The sequence below is a fragment of the Micromesistius poutassou genome, assembly GCF_964030765.1.
Source record: "Micromesistius poutassou genome assembly, chromosome: 1".
In the NCBI taxonomy this organism is placed as follows: domain Eukaryota; kingdom Metazoa; phylum Chordata; class Actinopteri; order Gadiformes; family Gadidae; genus Micromesistius; species Micromesistius poutassou.
In genome coordinates this window covers 15558782-15576029 of record NC_140271.1, presented here as the reverse complement: position 1 = coordinate 15576029, position 17248 = coordinate 15558782, and the positions used below count along the sequence as shown (strand labels likewise).

The following is a 17248-nucleotide window of genomic DNA, read 5'->3' as shown; positions in this document are numbered from 1 at the left end:
CATCTTTCCCTGCTCGACGTGTAATCTCCGCCTCTTCCATTTAACACCACCCCTCCCCGTTTTCTTTGTCTGTCTAGCCCCGGTCTACGCCATTGCTCTTCCCGTCCAATCACAGCGCTCCGTTCCGTGCCCACCCACATTTCCCTCCACCCCCCCCCCGCCCCCCTGCTCTGCTCCCCCTGATCAGTGTTTCTCCCTCCGCTGCCTTTTCATTCATATTTTACAGTTAAGGCAGAATGCGGAGTCCCTTCTCGATCTGAATCCCTCTCTGTTTCATTATCCCTCCCTCTCTCTCTCTACATTCCTTTAGCAGGCCTTCCACTAGGGTCCTCCGCTCCCCTGGGCCTCATTGCTTTTCTTTCATTCACCTCCCTGATTCTCTCCCTCTCCCTCTATGTCTCTGTCTGTTCCTCTCCAGTGAAGTCTCGTAATGAGTTATGACTAACCTCTCTACCCAGCTACCATAGCAATAAGGTTCCCCTGGCAACGCAGCAGTGGCGAGGGGGCAGGATGAATGGACCTAGTTCCCCAACACACGCCCAGCAACTTCCAGCAACACACACCCTCATAACTCCTTAACCGCGGAAATCAACAACACTGCTCTCATGTTCCGGTGGCCAGGGGCAGATATTCATGTTTCCGACCTTGCTCTACAGACTTTGCATACTGCAAAGAATGCAAATATTTCAGAGGCAAATGAACATATTTCATACAAATAGGAATAAATAGCCTATTTATATGGTCATGAAATCCTAACTGGCCAAGCCGTGCAAGGTCAATAAGAAATGAATGCATCATTGATGTGATATTTAGTCACATTTATGCATGGTCCGCATTAAGACCACAGACACACTTATGTACGAAATCCTCTGCATCCCATAATCTCATGTTAGGCGTGTTAATCTCATTGGTTGGAAACGGCAACATTGATGGTTGTTTATTTGATTGTTGGTTGGGGGGGTTCATGTAGAAAAACACCATCTGTGCCTGATCCGATCCGTGACCCCATCTTGCACACACACACACACACACACACACACACACACACACACACACACACACACACACACACACACACACACACACACACACACACACACACACACACACACACACACACACACACACACACACACACAATTGGCACTCTGAAGAGCCCGGAGGTCCTCTTCCTAACCCAGGCTCTACTTGGAACAGCCTGTTTACTCCACGCAGTTCCACCGCACGCTCCACACATGCCTATATCACGGTCTAGATCACGATTACTGCGGTACAAACATACAGAAGGAAGGAGGGCGTGTGTGCTTCTGACAAGATTAACGTGGAAGTAATCGTGGGAGGAGGGCCCTGTGTGGCAACACAGAATCCTAGACGTTCCACAAATCGCTGCTCCACGCATTACAACCACCCATGTAGCCGGTGCCAATATTGTGGAAATTGTGTAATTCCCTTGCTCTGCGAAAGCCACCAGGAACGGCCAAACCGGTTAATCCAAAAAATCCTCGAGACCTGCCTGCGATCATAACCTTACAGTGAGCCAACCGTAACATTGTCAACTAGCAAGAGCGTCTGCAGACTGTATAGTGTAGGGGTCAGGTAGGGTAGAGGTAGAGAGAGTTCTGCAGAATGTATAGTTTAGGGGGCAGGTAGGGTAGAGGTAGAGAGAGTTCTGCAGAATGTATCGTTTAGGGGTCAGGTAGGGTAGCGGTAGAGAGAGTTCTGCAGACTGTATAGTGTAGGGGTCAGGTAGGGTAGAGGTAGCGAGAGTTCTGCAGAATGTATCGTTTAGGGGTCGTGTAAAGAGAGTTCTGCAGAATGTATAGCTTAGGGGTCGGGTAGGGTAGAGGTAGAGAGAATTCTGCAGAATGTATAGTTTAGGGGTCGGGTAGGGTGACGGTAAAGAGAGATCCTGCAGAATGCATAGTTTAGGGGTCGGGTAGGGTGATGGTAAAGAGAGATCCTGCAGAATGCATAGTTTAGGGGTCGGGTAGGGTGGAGGTAAGGCGAGTTCTGCAGAATGTAAAGGTGAGGTACAGAGAGCTGCCCAGCTCCCCATCGGACTGGTTTTTAATTCCTCCACAACGCGTGACCCAGTTTCGACGGGTATTTTGGTCTGATGAGCTGTGTGAGTTCGGAGCCTACATTTGGGTCTCTGCGATTGTGGGTTCTTCGGGATTAGCTGCAGCAAATAACTGTTCTGTTGGGACCCAGAAAGAGTCATCTAGGTTGTACCATTGCAGAGGAAACGGGTGTGTTTGGCTTTATGGATCTCACAGCATAGATCCATTTCCAGGAAACAGACTAAGGAAAATCAGCTGGGCATCCGTGGAACCATTGCTGTCTAAGGTCAACCTTATGCAATCTGAAAACATAAAACTTTGTAGCAGTAGCATGAACTGGTGTGTGTGTGTGTGTGTGTGTGTGTGTGTGTGTGTGTGTGTGTGTGTGTGTGTGTGTGTGTGTGTGTGTGTGTGTGTGTGTGTGTGTGTGTGTGTGTGTGTGTGTGTGGCAGCTCACCTGACTCTGCATCTTGGTCTGCTCTTTGAGGCGGCGGTTCTCAGGAGTGTCTGCCACGGAGGTGAAGTTTGTCTTGGGGTAGTGTCTGTGGAACACAACCACAACACAGTGAGCATGGTCACACAAAGTGCACACACACATGCACACACACATGCACACACACACACACCTCAACACCCACCCGCATTCCCCCGCCAAGCCTGCACGATGCATTGCCCCACACCGGTTTGTGAACAAAGACAGCTAAAAAACAGACAGGCCTCCAAACAGTGCACAGTGTGTGGGAGACGCAGGGAGCAGGTTTGTTATTGGAGGAGGTCTCCTCCGGTGAGCTCCAGGGTCCCCCCCTGTAGAATAAAAGGCCTTGTGAAGCAGAAACACACGGTGCCCTGTGTGAGGAGGAAGAGGTGCGGGCAGGCCGGGACGTGTGGGAACCACTGCTTCCGGGTCAGAGAGGCACGGCCAGCACAGACACGCTAAAATAACCCTGGACAACAAAGGGACACACAGTGAAAGAGCTCAGAGCGTGTGTGTGGTGGTGTGCCGGTGATGTCATCCGCCGCCCCCTTCAGCAGAGCGTAAAAACGAGGCCCTCTGAACAGATTTCAGGGGATTCTCGGTGTGTACCGCACTCTCATTAATCGGATCAAGGTGCAGTCAGACATCAGTGTGCGAATGGACACGGCCAGTAAGCGCCTGCCTCGCTGCATCTGGTGGGTCGCTGACTGACTGCTTTATGGAACTATTTATTGACGCTGAGCCGAGAGACTGTTTACACAGTAGAGGCTTCTTTGGATGAAGATCAAGTTCTCCATTCATCCTCCCGTGGAGACAGGTTCACCACGGTTTCAGGGGCAGTTAATAAAAAAAAAACCACATGGCCAGAGTCTAGTCAAAAACCAATGGGCTTCTCGATCTTTGCTCATAAAGCTTTAGAAGTTGTAGAAGTCAAAACTAGGGGCCTTCTCTGTGAACTCATTCAACTATGCAGGGAGTTGTTTCCTGAACCATGAAACCAGTAGACCGACCGGAAAAATAATGAAAGAGATAGATTATCATTTTTTTGAATGTGCAACAACATTTCTTTTTGTGCAACAAAAACAAAGATCAGAATCTTTGTGGTCATACGCAAGACGCTTTACCCTAATGGCCAAATTGAATCCAAAACTCAAAACTTCAAACACTGTTTTCTCAAACTCTCAAAATCAGATCCTGCATGTTTCTCAACAATGTTCAGCACGTCCTATAATGCGCCCAGAACAAAAGGCTACTTTCATATCAGCTCAAATCACATCAATTCAAAACGGCGGCTGCTGCTGCTGTTTGCAGCAGCACCATGGCTTTCCTCGGAGTGGCTAACCCTACATTGTTGGGTAATGGATGTTTGTATACCATCTGAGGGGCTTTATTTATAGAGTTGGGTGTGACTGGATTGTGGTGGTGTGGTTCAACCCAGCCTGGCTTTCGTAGGGGAACATCACTTTGGGCTGAACAAGAACTGTATAAAAACATGTATACGGCCTTGTTATGTATATATATATACATATAGTTTTATATTACATACAATATATTATAAGCGAGGGATAATAATGCGACCGATAGCACCATGACCCATTTTGCGATACCTGCTAATAACACTGTTCATTATCCCGCTTATTGCACAGCTACTTCATAATGAAATCAATAATTTGACACAATATATAACAATACATTGCATGGCAACGATCTGTTATTCATAGTTGCGGTCGACTATTAAGAAATAACAGACTGGTGAACGCCGAGTTTGACCCAGCAGGATCGTGTTCTCAACAAGGCGGTGTAATAAATATGATTAATGCATGAGCCGTGTGTGTGTGTGTGTGTGTGTGTGTGTGTGTGTGTGTGTGTGTGTGTGTGTGTGTGTGTGTGTGTGTGTGTGTGTGTGTGTGTGTGTGTGTGTGTGTGTGTGTGTGTGTGCGTGCATGCCTGGGACTCCTCAAATCAGGCTACATGTTAGTTAGTAACACACATTGGTCAGTGGCATTCAAAAGGCCTGTCAATACGTACTGTAGAGATGCATGATTAACGCCCAGTTCAGATCAAAGACTCACGATAAGACGAAACGGCTTTAGAACGCTGCAGAGAACGTTCAAAGGGGGGAATGATAATGGTACCGTAGGAAAGATCACTGCGTTGATATTCTCTTTCCAAGTTGCCGAGAATCACAGTGTTATCATTCATTCTACCTCCAGGTGAAATACAGTCCCTAGATGAGCTGATGCATCACCATCTTATTACCCCTGGCCTAACGTCATCAGCCCGCTTTACGTCTGCAGCTGACGACCTGAAAGGCCGAACTTAACCGTTGTGATTATTTTGCAAATCTTCAATCTGAAATGGGCTTTACGTCATGATGCTGGTCACGTTGGAAGGCACATGCGTGTTAACACACACACACACACACACACACACACACACACACACACACACACACACACACACACACACACACACACACACACACACACACACACACACACACACACACACACACACACACACACACCTACTGTGGAGGAGGGAAGGTCTTGAGTCAAAGTCGGAGCAGGTGGCGTTTCAGGCTAGTCCCGCCCTCTTGTCTTCTGGAAGTAAAGTTCCAACGGATCGTTTGACAGGCGTTGGAACACCATGTTAGAACACCATGTATATCGCTTCATAACCCAGCAGCAAAAAGAAGCAAAAAGTTGTTTACTTATTCATTCGTCTTGAAAGATGAACTGTCTAACGTGCACTCGGTCTCTTTCACACTGCGCCTTCTCATGGACTCTGTGTCTTCAACAAACATTGCATCACATTCTCTATATTTTCCAGTGGAATGGGATCGGATGTTAACAGAGGAAAGATCTTTAAAATGGCATTTAAAAGGAGGTTAAAGGTTTAGCTGAAGTGAATATCTAAACTGAAGCGGTTATCCATAGCAACGTAGTGTTGCGACGTCTTCCATTACGTCACTGGTACATTTTCAACCCAAAGGTTTCGATAGGTTTGGTTAAGATGCCTTGATGTTTTCTGTTTAGTGCGTTGTAATTTCTCATTATTTCTTATTAAACAACAAACGTGTTGTCTTCTGTTGATTTGTCTTGTCGCTTAGCAAGACTAAGGCCTAACAAAGCAAAGCTGAATAGAACCACATTCTCAGAAAGTGTGTCATCAAAAAGAGGGTTACGCTGTTGCACAATTTCTACACTTCCAATCTGAAATACAATCAAAAGCCATTACATAATCTAGAAGAGAATAAAGAGATATCTATATATTACTTCCCTCTCCAGTTCCAGTTCCTGTAAGAGCAGCAAACCTGGCCAGGTCTAATATGAAGAACGGTAAAGGGTGGAGGCTCTCTCTCTCTCTCACTCCATTGAATCAGTCGCTGGCAGAGAGTTGACTTAAGATAGTCTGTGAGCCGTTAAACGTGGGCATACAGGAGCATGATGAAGCAGTAACGTTACATCAAGTCAAGGTCTTGATATCTTTTAACACTTGAGACTGCTTTGAAGTCCTGCGTTTTCTTTTTAAGGAACGGCGTCGGAATGCATCGAAACAAGGGGCTAAAATAAGACCCTCACTGTGCTGGCGACGTCTCCTGAGGAAAGGAGAAGAATTTTCCAATCTAGTCATCTGCCCTCCCAAAATCTCCCGCCACTCCCCCGTGACTCTGCTGTCTAATCAGGGCGTGTTCTCATGGCAGGGGGGCGGGTGGACATTATGTATGATAACACAAACAGTCCATAGCGTTGATCCAGAGCAGATCCTGAGACCTAATGATAAACACCGGCCACCGCAGAAGCTAATAACAGAGAGAGAGTGGCTTCTCCTTTGGGGGATGAATCTTCTTCTAATGGGTGTTTACACCAACAGGGCTTGTTTCAAACAAACGGAAGCGAGTCCGGTAAACATGGTGGGCTAGGGGGCGAGTAAGTAGCCATCTAGCTGGTCTGTTGACAGGATTGGGAAATGGCAGGCAAGGTGGAGGAGAGAGTAATTCTATATGGGAGTGATGGAGGTCGGAGAACACCTGCCACAGGCTAAAGCACTGACCTAGATGTGCAGGGCTAGGCGCAGATACGCAGAAGGAAAACCTCTTCTTGAGAACGGAAAATCGGGATACAAGCCACGGCTGTTTTTCCGAAAAACAGGGTAGTTGTATTTCCCTGATATTTTCACTGGTAGTTGGGGAAATGTTGTTAAAAAACCCAAACACAAACTCTTTTACAGACAGGGTTCAACACAAGCTGTCAACGGCCACAGTTTGGTTTAAACAGACAACAATGGAGCAGAATGTAACGAGTAAATCGACTGTAAAACCAAGCCGTTGTCCCTTTGTTGTTTCCTTGTAAAACTAGCATGCACACACACGGAGAGAGAGAAACCATCGCTAGCTTTACTACGAGCCCTCAGCTTTACTATGAAGTCGGATTCCACGGATTCCTCTCCGGTCGTCGGAGCGAGGGAGTGAGAGAGTGAGAGAGTGCACGTGGGGTAGTGCCACAGTGTCAGTGGCGAGGAATCTAAGGAATTTCTTTTGTTGACCCTCCCCCTTCCTCCCTGGGGGGGTGGGGGAGGGGGGGGGGGTGGGGAGAGTGGTGTGGAGAGCTGATGGGTGGGGTGCTGTCTCCGCAACAGTGGAGACAGCAGTTCCTTCCTGTAGGGTGGGGTGGGACACGTACACAGAGTCAAACACAAACACAGACAGTCACTGCGGAGAGAATCTTTGGAGAGTCGGTCTTTCAAGGACGCGTCGCTGAAAGAAATTACAGAGATTGAACAAAATGTGTTTCACATGTGTGCTGAACCCCCGTACACATGATGCCAGCATTGCATAATAACATAATTACACCAACAGACAGACTCTTAGCACGCACACACAGACACACACACACGAGGGGACAACTTACGCGTTGCAGTATGGCCTTTTGTCGAAACCTTTGTAATTCTTCATGTTTAGAGTCATTTTGCAGACCTCGCAGCTGAAGCATCCTTTATGCCAGTACTGTCCAGAGAGGGAAGACACAGGAAAAAGAACAACATGGTGAGGTTAGAATGCTTTTATCCAGGGGTTTTCAGAGAAGGCAAGGAGAGGATGGCTGTTAAACACAAGAGGCCCAGAGAGGAAGTACAATCAGTTCCTCCTGCACTGGGACACGAGTCAGAGGCAGGCCTCGACTAGAACCTTGAGTGTTCGCTCTGATGGCCACTCACTCATGCTCCACTGCCTCACCATCCAATCAGCCACCCAGGGAATTTGCATCTTAATTGTTTAGATGGGCATTTCCAATAGGTCGGTCATTACTTCTCCACCGGCTCACAAAGTTGGCGTGTCGAAGTTTGCCAACGCGTGATAACATCATGTGTTGTTTGTTTTGTATTCCCTGTATGTATAGTCATTGTTTTGTCATTGCGTTTCCGTTTTTTATGGGAAGCCGTTTGTTCTACTTATGCACTTTTGGTTATAATCATCAAGTTGGACTCTCCCCTGAATAATGGCATTCATTGTCTGAGCAAGAGTCACATAAACAAGTGGGCTGAGGGCCCAGTAGTCCCTCACAGTACAGAGTGAACGCCATCTCACGTCAGGTTTTCACACTATTCTATTATTAGGCCTTTTGCACGGATGTGAGCATGCAGATGCACATCATGCATGTGGCTTTTCACATCGGTTTCCAAGGTCAGGTTTGCACATGTGCAGGCCCACCACAGTTAGCAACGCAAGCACTGGGCTGAGGATCAGAGGGTCCGAAAGTAAGCCTGGCCCTGGAAAACTAAGGAGCATGAAGCGGACGGAGGGAAGAGCGGGGATGTGAGGGAGCATGGGGATGGGTGGGAGAACCAGAGAGAGGAAGAAATGGGTGGGGGAGAGAGAGACAGAGAGAGAGAGAGATGGAGAGTAAGACAGCACAGGACAGCAGAGAGAAAGGGAGTGAGGCAATAATCTGGCGACGCTCCTGCTATCACCAAGGGAATGGAGGGAGGAGTGCAGAGAATGAGAGAGGAAGACAGGGAAAGAAAGTCCTCATTAACATGGCCTAGGGGCGTTCTGCCGTCCCATGCCATTCCTCCCCTCAGCCTAGTCGCAACACAAACTGCCAACACACCAAACACTGATCGTAAAACCAAACGGGCCTTTCAGAAGCAGAGGAAATGCTTGAGAATCATCACAGCAGCATGGCGCCTCCCTCTCTATCTCACTCCTCCACCTATCGGGATTCGGGAGTGCCGGCCCGCACCCTGCCCTTTCAGCTCAGCTGAAACACGAGGGCGACGTGGATGGCCTTATCCATCATATCCGTCCTGCAGTGATACGACGCAGGCTGATATTTAACATGGGGCCTGTAGCGATACAGGAATCAAGATTCCAACCTCAAAGTCATGGTCAGCGACGCATTATAAAGGCTGAGAAGATAACAATAGTCCAGTCTGTTACCCCTCTGTAGATGTCCGAGACCAGCATTGATGATGCGCGACCACAACGTGATAAGGAGTGTGCGTCGTTTGCGAGCGGATGTGTGTGTCGTGGCTGAACAGCACAGCAGTGGTTGGCTGACACAGGGAGAAAGACGCTGGCCACTGCGGAACTGGCTGAAACTCTGAACTGCGACCTAGGATGCCCACCACATCCTCGCTGTAACCCGATCGGTGACTGAGAACCACTGACAGCCGCATCATCTCCCTCCCTCTCCCGCTGTGTGCGTCTATGCATTTCTCATCTTTATCCAACTATGCTGATCATCTTTTTCTACATGCCTAAGCTGATTTGCTGGTGCCGATCTTGAAGGCTATAACACAGTAAAAGCCACTTCAATTTGACAAAAAAACAAAACACTAGCACCAAAACACTAGCACCAATTCACCTGAGCGCCCCGCTAATCTGGAGCAGTGGTGTGGTCAGGATGTGGTCAGGTGGTCAACACAACAAACAGCTGATGTGAGCTCGCTGGACACAGAGAGAGAGAGAGAGAGTTGAGTCATGCAGAGACTTTGATCCCCATTGTCCCCGTTTCCTAGGGTAAATATTGAGCTTGGGTTTCTTCTAGAGAGTGGACCTCATATATCCAACGATATTCACCCAGCAGATCGCTAACCTGGGGGTAACTTGCTAAACCACATTCCACCCCCTAACCCTAAGGACTCAATGGACGTCTCAGGTGAAGCGAGCCCCTGAGCCACACATGCAAGGGAAGCAGACAGAGGGGGTAACCGAGAGAAGGAAATGGGATTAAGATAGCGACACAGCAAAGCAGGGTGGGAAAGATCCCAAGAGGAAAGCAAGGGGGAAAAAGGCATCAAATCGGTCATGCCTGACCAAGCTCCGGATCAGCCTCCTCAATGCTGAGGCTGGATCTGGCGCCGGGCTGGAAAACCGGAGCCTGGCAAAACCAGATCTGTCGCCCTGCATCAGCACAGCTCCAGCCTAAGGGTGTGAGCGTCTGTGTGTTGTATGTAGGCTATGTGTCTCAGTGTACGGTGCACGTGGTGGGTGTAAGAAAGGGAGGGTTTCACTCAGTGCCTGCATGCCTCAGCCAGCCCCAGAACCTCTTCAAATAACCTAAATGAACTGCAGGGAGGGTTAATGAGTGTCTAGGGTGGAACGTGAATTCCCATACCAACGAAAGCCACTGACTGGTGCTAACAAATGTGTTTGGACTATACCCCCGTTTTGAGCACTTTCTATGCGAGCGTTCCTGAGTGCATTAAGAGCGGATAGGAAATGCTCCTGTTTCTCTTCCCCTGACAAGCACAGGGAAGCACCAGCCACCTTTACAGCATTAACTGTGTAAGCAGGGATTAGCTAGGTCTTCTGAAGAGAGATGGTTTCATTTTGATTTCTCTGTAAGTAGGCAGAGACAGAAAACCAGCGATTACACAAGATCAACAGAAGTAGACTGATGTCCCCTGCGACATAAACTGGTATAATTAGGTTTTAAACACTAATGTGGTGGACTATAGATAGTGTTAGAGCTGAATACATGGGTGTCTCGTGGTCAGGACTTTAGAGCTATTATTTGTGTGTTGTAATGGCACAGCCATCCATCATCCATTAGTGAGTTAAATTTTCTGTGAGAATATCCGTTTCAAGTTGACCGCACCTTCCTCTTTTTTGAGATTCTAGACTGTTCCTGGCTCATTTCTGACCAATAAGGGCATCTCTTCCCTGATTGGTTTGAGGAGCTCATCCTCTCTGTCAAACACAGATGCCATTGATGAAATGAGAACGCAAGACTTCTCCATGGCGGTGCAGTGTAGGGAGGGGGGTGAGCAGAGAGAGAGCGGACGTTTTCAGGGCATTAAGACTCTTCTCTGATCTCTCTCTTTACAACTCGCCGATCTCACCTACAGCAGCTTTAAGATCATAATAATCAAAGCCGTATTCTGATAGATGGCTTTCATGGTGAACATAAGTCCTGCATCAGCTTCAGAGGGATCCACGTCTAGCTACTATCTAGTCATGTAGACGATGATACTACCCAAAACGACTCAGAGTTTTGGATACAGTGGAGTCAGATCTTTAAGGAGCTGGTAGAGATTTGGCGTCATACTCAAAGGTAAGGCTAAGCTGTTGACATTGGGGATCAAACCAAGTGCCACCTGCCACATGAGTTTTTGACACATGCAGCCAGGCATAGAGGTGCTCCTCTCCTCCCTCAGTAGAAAATATACAAAGCAACATGTGGATGTTTGTCATGTTTTGTAGTTCAAGTAAAAATATTGTTAGAAAACACATGCATTCCAGGTACTATTTTACCGTGTTGTGTAGTATTTAACAAAACACACAACTACATGATGGTAGAAGAGGTCATGTCACCAAGTTTCACTGCTACAGCAGGTAGACAGGAGAGTAACAGACAGCAGGTGTTAAACCAACTCATCAGCAATAGATAGCTAGCTTCATCTCAATAGGAAGGGGTTATCTACTTTTCCCTACTAGGTCCCCTAACAATTATAGCCATGCCATCAGCCTTGTATACATTCCGAATGCAAAGCCTTGGCTTTGCAGCACACAAAAGAAAGGGCAGGCGAAAGCGATAATTGGTTATCTATGAAAATGACACAGTGGTGCAGATGAGTCCAGGACGATAGGGAATCCTGGAGATACGGACATGTCTGGGAACCTTGGAATAAACAGACCATTCATGTTAAATGTTTTATAACCCTGTGAAAGCATCCGCCAACATTTCCCTGTCGGGCTATGCCAACTCATCGTACAATAAATTGTACTCTAAAAAGGGGCTAATGTGTGTCTCGTGTGTGTGTGTGTGTGTGTGTGTGTAGGGGGGAGGTCCTCCCACACTGTTCTGCGGTTGGCAAAACTTGCCACCAACACTGGTCGTATCCCAGTGAACAAAAAGGGATACTTTCGGTTTTCTTTGGTGGTGCACCACTTGTGTGGGAAATCACACATTATGCCTTCCTGTTTATTTCAGGGATGCCACGCTAGTTATCTTCACTCTCCACTATCTGGGAATCCAAAATGCAAAGAGCATGAGCGCTGCTTACACTGAGGAGACACCAGAACAGACACAGGAATGACCGACCAATGTCCTTTGACTTTTATTTTCAACAGCAGATAATACTATATATCATTTTTTCAACATTTTTCAAAAACGAATGGTACGAATGGCTCAATTCCATTTTGCTTCTCCGTTTTGTAAATAGGAAGCAAACACTAGACTGAATCCAAGACAATGACTAGTTTAGTTTAAAAGTCATTAACTGTGACATAGTGGGGTTACCTAAGACAAAGACAGCTCCTTTGAAGTACAATCAGGTCCACTTAACATTGTTTGTTATCCTTAATCAGCTGAGATTGACTGTGGACAGCATGGCTAGATGTGATGAGCATCCAGCCACACACACGCATAATATTGTTATGCACAAAAAGCATTGTTTCTAATTATGCTAACACACCTTATCCAACACATTTTTTGTGAGCTAGTGTCACTTTCTCTGAAGGCAAGTGACCTTAAACTTCTTTGGAAATGTCTTTCATCATAACTTGATCTAAATTACATACCGACTTAATTAATGTCCTCATGTCACCAAAATGACTCATCATATTGTTATGTTATTATTATTCTGTGCTGGGTTATTTCAAATATGAGGCATACTTTCACTTTGACTCACCTCAAACCGTCACGCCCCACAGACCAATGACTATGGTAAAATGAAGCTCAACTCAATTACTTCTGCCTGTTGAGTGATGTTATGCTATTCTATAACAATTCTGTATAGTTCCCATTAATATTAATATTAATATATATATATATATATAAAATAAGAAAGAGATAGAAAGAGAAAGAGAGAATCCTGTCCAACACGGTTCCAGATGCGAGACTCAAGACCTACATCTGGCTTGTTCCAAAAGCAGAATCTCGTAAAAAATGAGGCTAGGTAATTCTGGGTCTACCTGATGCCACTAGTTTCCACCACGGCCAAGGGAGGGCTTGTATGCTGGCCAGCAGGCGAACAGCAGGGGCTTAATTTACAACCTGAAGCCTCCATTCATCGTTCGTTGGCATAAACCGACTCTACATATTCATTCACTCATTTCAGATTCCTCGACATGTCTCCACGGCCTGCTGCTGTCCATATGGATCCAACGCTTTGTTTTCTGCTTGTCGTCTGTAAACACAAGCGTCTCTGCTGTAACATACGAAGGTGTGGCCACAAGCAGGTCAGAGCACGGAGTCCTATTTCGTCGTTGCTAAAGACAACATATGGGAAGTTCAGGAGTCATTCAGGAAAGACTTGCTCGCTTTAAGAATGTGTATGGTCACCATGTTCGGCCAGACAGAACCATCCGGAGGTGACTGCTGGTTTCCTTGAAATATATCATATGCATTTGGAGAGCATGAGTCAGTAGCAGTAAGAATAACCTGGCTAAATGGATAACAGCTTTGTGCCTCCAGAGGAATACACGTTAAGTGCAGTCAGAATCAAAATTCACCGCAAAAAAAAAGCACCCTTTTAACACACACACACACACACACACACACACACACACACACACACACACACACACACACACACACACACACACACACACACACACACACACACACACACACACACACACACACACACACACACTTTTAAGTCAGGCATTTGCATTTTTGCATAGCTTAACTCAGATCTTCTATTTTGATCCAACAGAAAATGCACAGACCCTGCATTACTGGAAAAGTGTTCCTCTGACCTTTTGACCATTTCCATTGGTTTCATGGGATACGAGGGCAGCTGTCTAAACAGGAAATAAACTCCAACCCCAAAACCCCAAACCCAAAACTCGGATTGCGTTCATACATCAAAATAATATTGCTTGTTGCCATGCAAATACTGAAGTTGATGTAATTAACCGACTGATGCAATCATATCAAGAACTTTACATGAGTCACATCATCTTCAATGGAAATGTACCTACTAGACAACTGCATCTTGGATAGGTTGACATCCTAATGAATGTTTAAAATATGAATTGTCGACATACTGTATGTTATTTAACCATTTAATGTTTATATTTAAATAACTACCATGAATAGAATGCTCATGTACACTATGAAAGATAATAAACACAGATAGCTTAATGTCCAGAGTTCATGTGCAGGTTATGTCTGTTATATAACTCTAAACTCAAGCATAAACAAATTGTTCTTCCTATTGCATCACGCTGCAAAACGTCCTATGAGAACCTACAACAGACTTAGCGTCTGCTCTAGAAGAATACCGAGACACTATTCTCTGGATTTATATATTGATTTTTATAAGACCGATTGCTATGCTTCCGCCATATTGTCGGCCAGAGATTTTAAACTGCGTTTTCTCATGGAGTCAATGGCCGCTTTTCTGGTGTACATACTGATTACACTCAATCTATAGGGGTTTGTGTGTCGCAATTAAATATTAATAAAGCTTGCCAAATAATGTAGGGGGGTTTTGGAAGATCTCCTTGCCTGAAGGGAGAAAAAAGACGAGTGAGCAACGAGAACCCAGCCCATTTCACACTCCTCCACAGAGGACATTGATTTGATGAGAAAGAAGCAGCGGACAATATCTAACAAAGACAATCTTGACTTTGCGCTGAAGCATAAACTTTGTATATTTCACAGAGCTTCCACTCCAAACTACAAAATATAGGCTGGCAACATTGCACTGTTCAATTACTGCCTAGTTAAGATCTGCATTTCATTCTGCACTAATAGTATAATTGCTCTCCACTTTTGAGAGGCTCCATTTCAACAATGATCCTCTGTTGCATCCACATTGATGTCACCAGGCCTTAAATAGTTGTTATTGTTGTCATTTTAAATTCAACTAGTGCACAATTATTAGGCAGCCAACAACCAGTCTATTTACGGAGGATATGCAGCAAAAAGAAAGCGCTAGACATAAGCCTGACTTCCTGTCTTTACACGTCCTCATCTGCCTGATTCACCACCACCACCACCACCACCACCACCTCCACCACCACCTCCACCACCTCCACTGCTGCTGAGGGGCCCTGCCCTGCTTTAGTGGAATGCAGATTGACAGACAAACAATGCTCTATGGAGAGGCCTCACCACAGCAGTTCCACTACAGAACCAAACAGTCAGGTAGAGGTATTCAACGGTGGCTAAGCAAATTGCAGATCACTGTTCCCTACCGGATCCATCAGATATCCCCAGTAAAGAACAAAGAACACTGTGACCATGGCTGCTTGGGATAAATGACATAGTTAGCTGTTGCCTGTGAGAAGGGAAGATAACTAGGTTATTTTGGTTGGGGCTATGTGGTGAAAAGGGTCAGGGTTTGATTGGGGCTATGAAGTGAGAACTGATGGGGAAACGGCAGCAAAGATGTACTCCAATTCTGGGCTTCTGAGCAGAAAACGGCCCAGCAGGCCTCTGACAGAGCACGTTTTATGGGAGTGTCTGGCTGCTGGAATGCACACTGCTCCAGGCAGATTCCAGGGCAATCGCTGCTTCTACTTTTGATAAGTGCTTATCAATCACCCTCCTGCTCAAACACTAGAAGGCAAACGCCATTTATACTTTGCTTGTATCCTATAGCAAGTAGCAACACACGTGAATGCAAATCTTTACATTCCAGTTCACGTCCAAAAACGTCAGTCATGATGCATTGAACACAAGGAATTACATAGAGAATATAATCGGTTCTTTTGATAATGTGCTTTCTGTTGAGACTCATCTTCCCTCACAACGGCCTCCATTTTTCACTCGACAAGATAAGAATCTCCTGACAGCGAAGGATCCCCACTGTCCATTCGGATTACGTTCACACAAATAATGAACTTGCCGTGTGAACAGCGCTTCTGTTAATAACATCAGAATTCTTAGTCATGCCTCAATGAATTAGAGACTCCGACTAAACGTCACTCCAACAATACAATAAAAAGACTCAGCATAGCATTTGGTAAAGTGTGTCATCACACAAAACCACGTCGCATTCTATCTATTACAGCACGGCTGGGTGGCACATCATACCAAGTGGTGGTGACGTCCAGACTAATGATATGAATCCCATGGATGAGATTGCCACCTCAACTGAACTCATTCCCTGCGAATCTAATTTCGGGCACCTGGATGTGGATCATTTAGGTGCACACCCACGAATGTCCTCCAGTCCCAGGGCATCGGCTACAACATGTTCAGTCCAGGGAAGCCATGCCATCCGTAGTGCCATGGGTTACACAAACAGCTCCTTCCCACTGAGTCTTTATATACACAATCGACTCACGAAAAGGGAAAGGTTGCGAAACATGAAGACTGCCGAGCCTGCCAGTCATTTCAGGCCCACACAAGAACGGCCTGGAAATTGACATCATCCCCTCTGCATAACACACCACCGCCCGTTTCAGACACGTACCGATGACTAGATATAAAGTAGTCAACACCCAAAAGACAAATCAACCATCCCCGGGGTTATCGTAGCGAAGGCACTTGTTGGGCTAGCGTGAGGCTAGGCTATAACCTACGTTAGCCAGCGGAGCTAACAGCGACATACCTGTCATGTGTGCCTGGTTGAAAATAATTCACGCTACATACAAAACAGAAACGGACGAGTGACTTTAAATGCGTGTCTCTCGACTTCAAAAAAGGCGATGATAATGCCGTATTTCGTCTTACCTTGTCCAGACAATTCACTTTTTCCGTGGGGTACACGACTCGGTTACATCTGCCACACAACGGATTCATGTTGGGGGGGGAAATGCTCTTCTAGCTAGCTAGCTAAGAAACGGGTGGACGTTATAATCAAGGTGTGGGGAGAGAACCTCGAGTGTCAGGGGTTGGGAAGAACCGGCGATAGGAAACGCGCATGCGACGGCTCTCCGACGGACGGGGTGGCTCGCGGAGTCTCGGGTCCGGTGGGGTGTTGTTGTGGTGCTAACCGCACAGCTGGCTGTCACTCAGTCGGCTGCTCTGTGTGGCGCGCGCTCCCAGGGAGGAAGGGTACGGGCGATGGGGGAGGTTCGCTTTTTTTTTTTTTTTTTTGGCCACCACGGTTTGGTTTAATAAAGGTCTCATCAAACTTTCCTTCCGTGTGTTTTTATAACGCTCGGTGATGTTTCCCGTTTATAAACGAGGGTTGGTTTTGGGTGTGTTTTGTGTAGGAAAATGCGTTGATGACTGGATTGATGAACAGGGATGGGTCTGAAAAAGGGCGACGGAGGTCGTGTGTCGGGGAGACCCGCTCGATCGGA

General features: G+C 46.4%; 1 protein-coding gene across 1 annotated transcript in view; it reads right to left on the bottom strand.

The window, feature by feature from the left end:
- Nucleotides 1-16976, bottom strand: part of LOC311339260 (LIM and SH3 domain protein 1-like) — a 28339-nt gene extending 11363 nt beyond the window's left edge. Inside the window, exons 1-3 of the mRNA XM_084464637.1 lie at nucleotides 16674-16976; nucleotides 7449-7543; nucleotides 2518-2602 (exon numbers count right to left, since the gene is read on the bottom strand). Coding sequence (XP_084320763.1) covers nucleotides 2518-2602; nucleotides 7449-7543; nucleotides 16674-16742 — 249 coding nt within the window. The 5' untranslated portion in view covers nucleotides 16743-16976. The remainder of the gene's footprint in view (nucleotides 1-2517; nucleotides 2603-7448; nucleotides 7544-16673) is intronic.
- Between the last annotated feature and the right edge of the window lie 272 nt (nucleotides 16977-17248).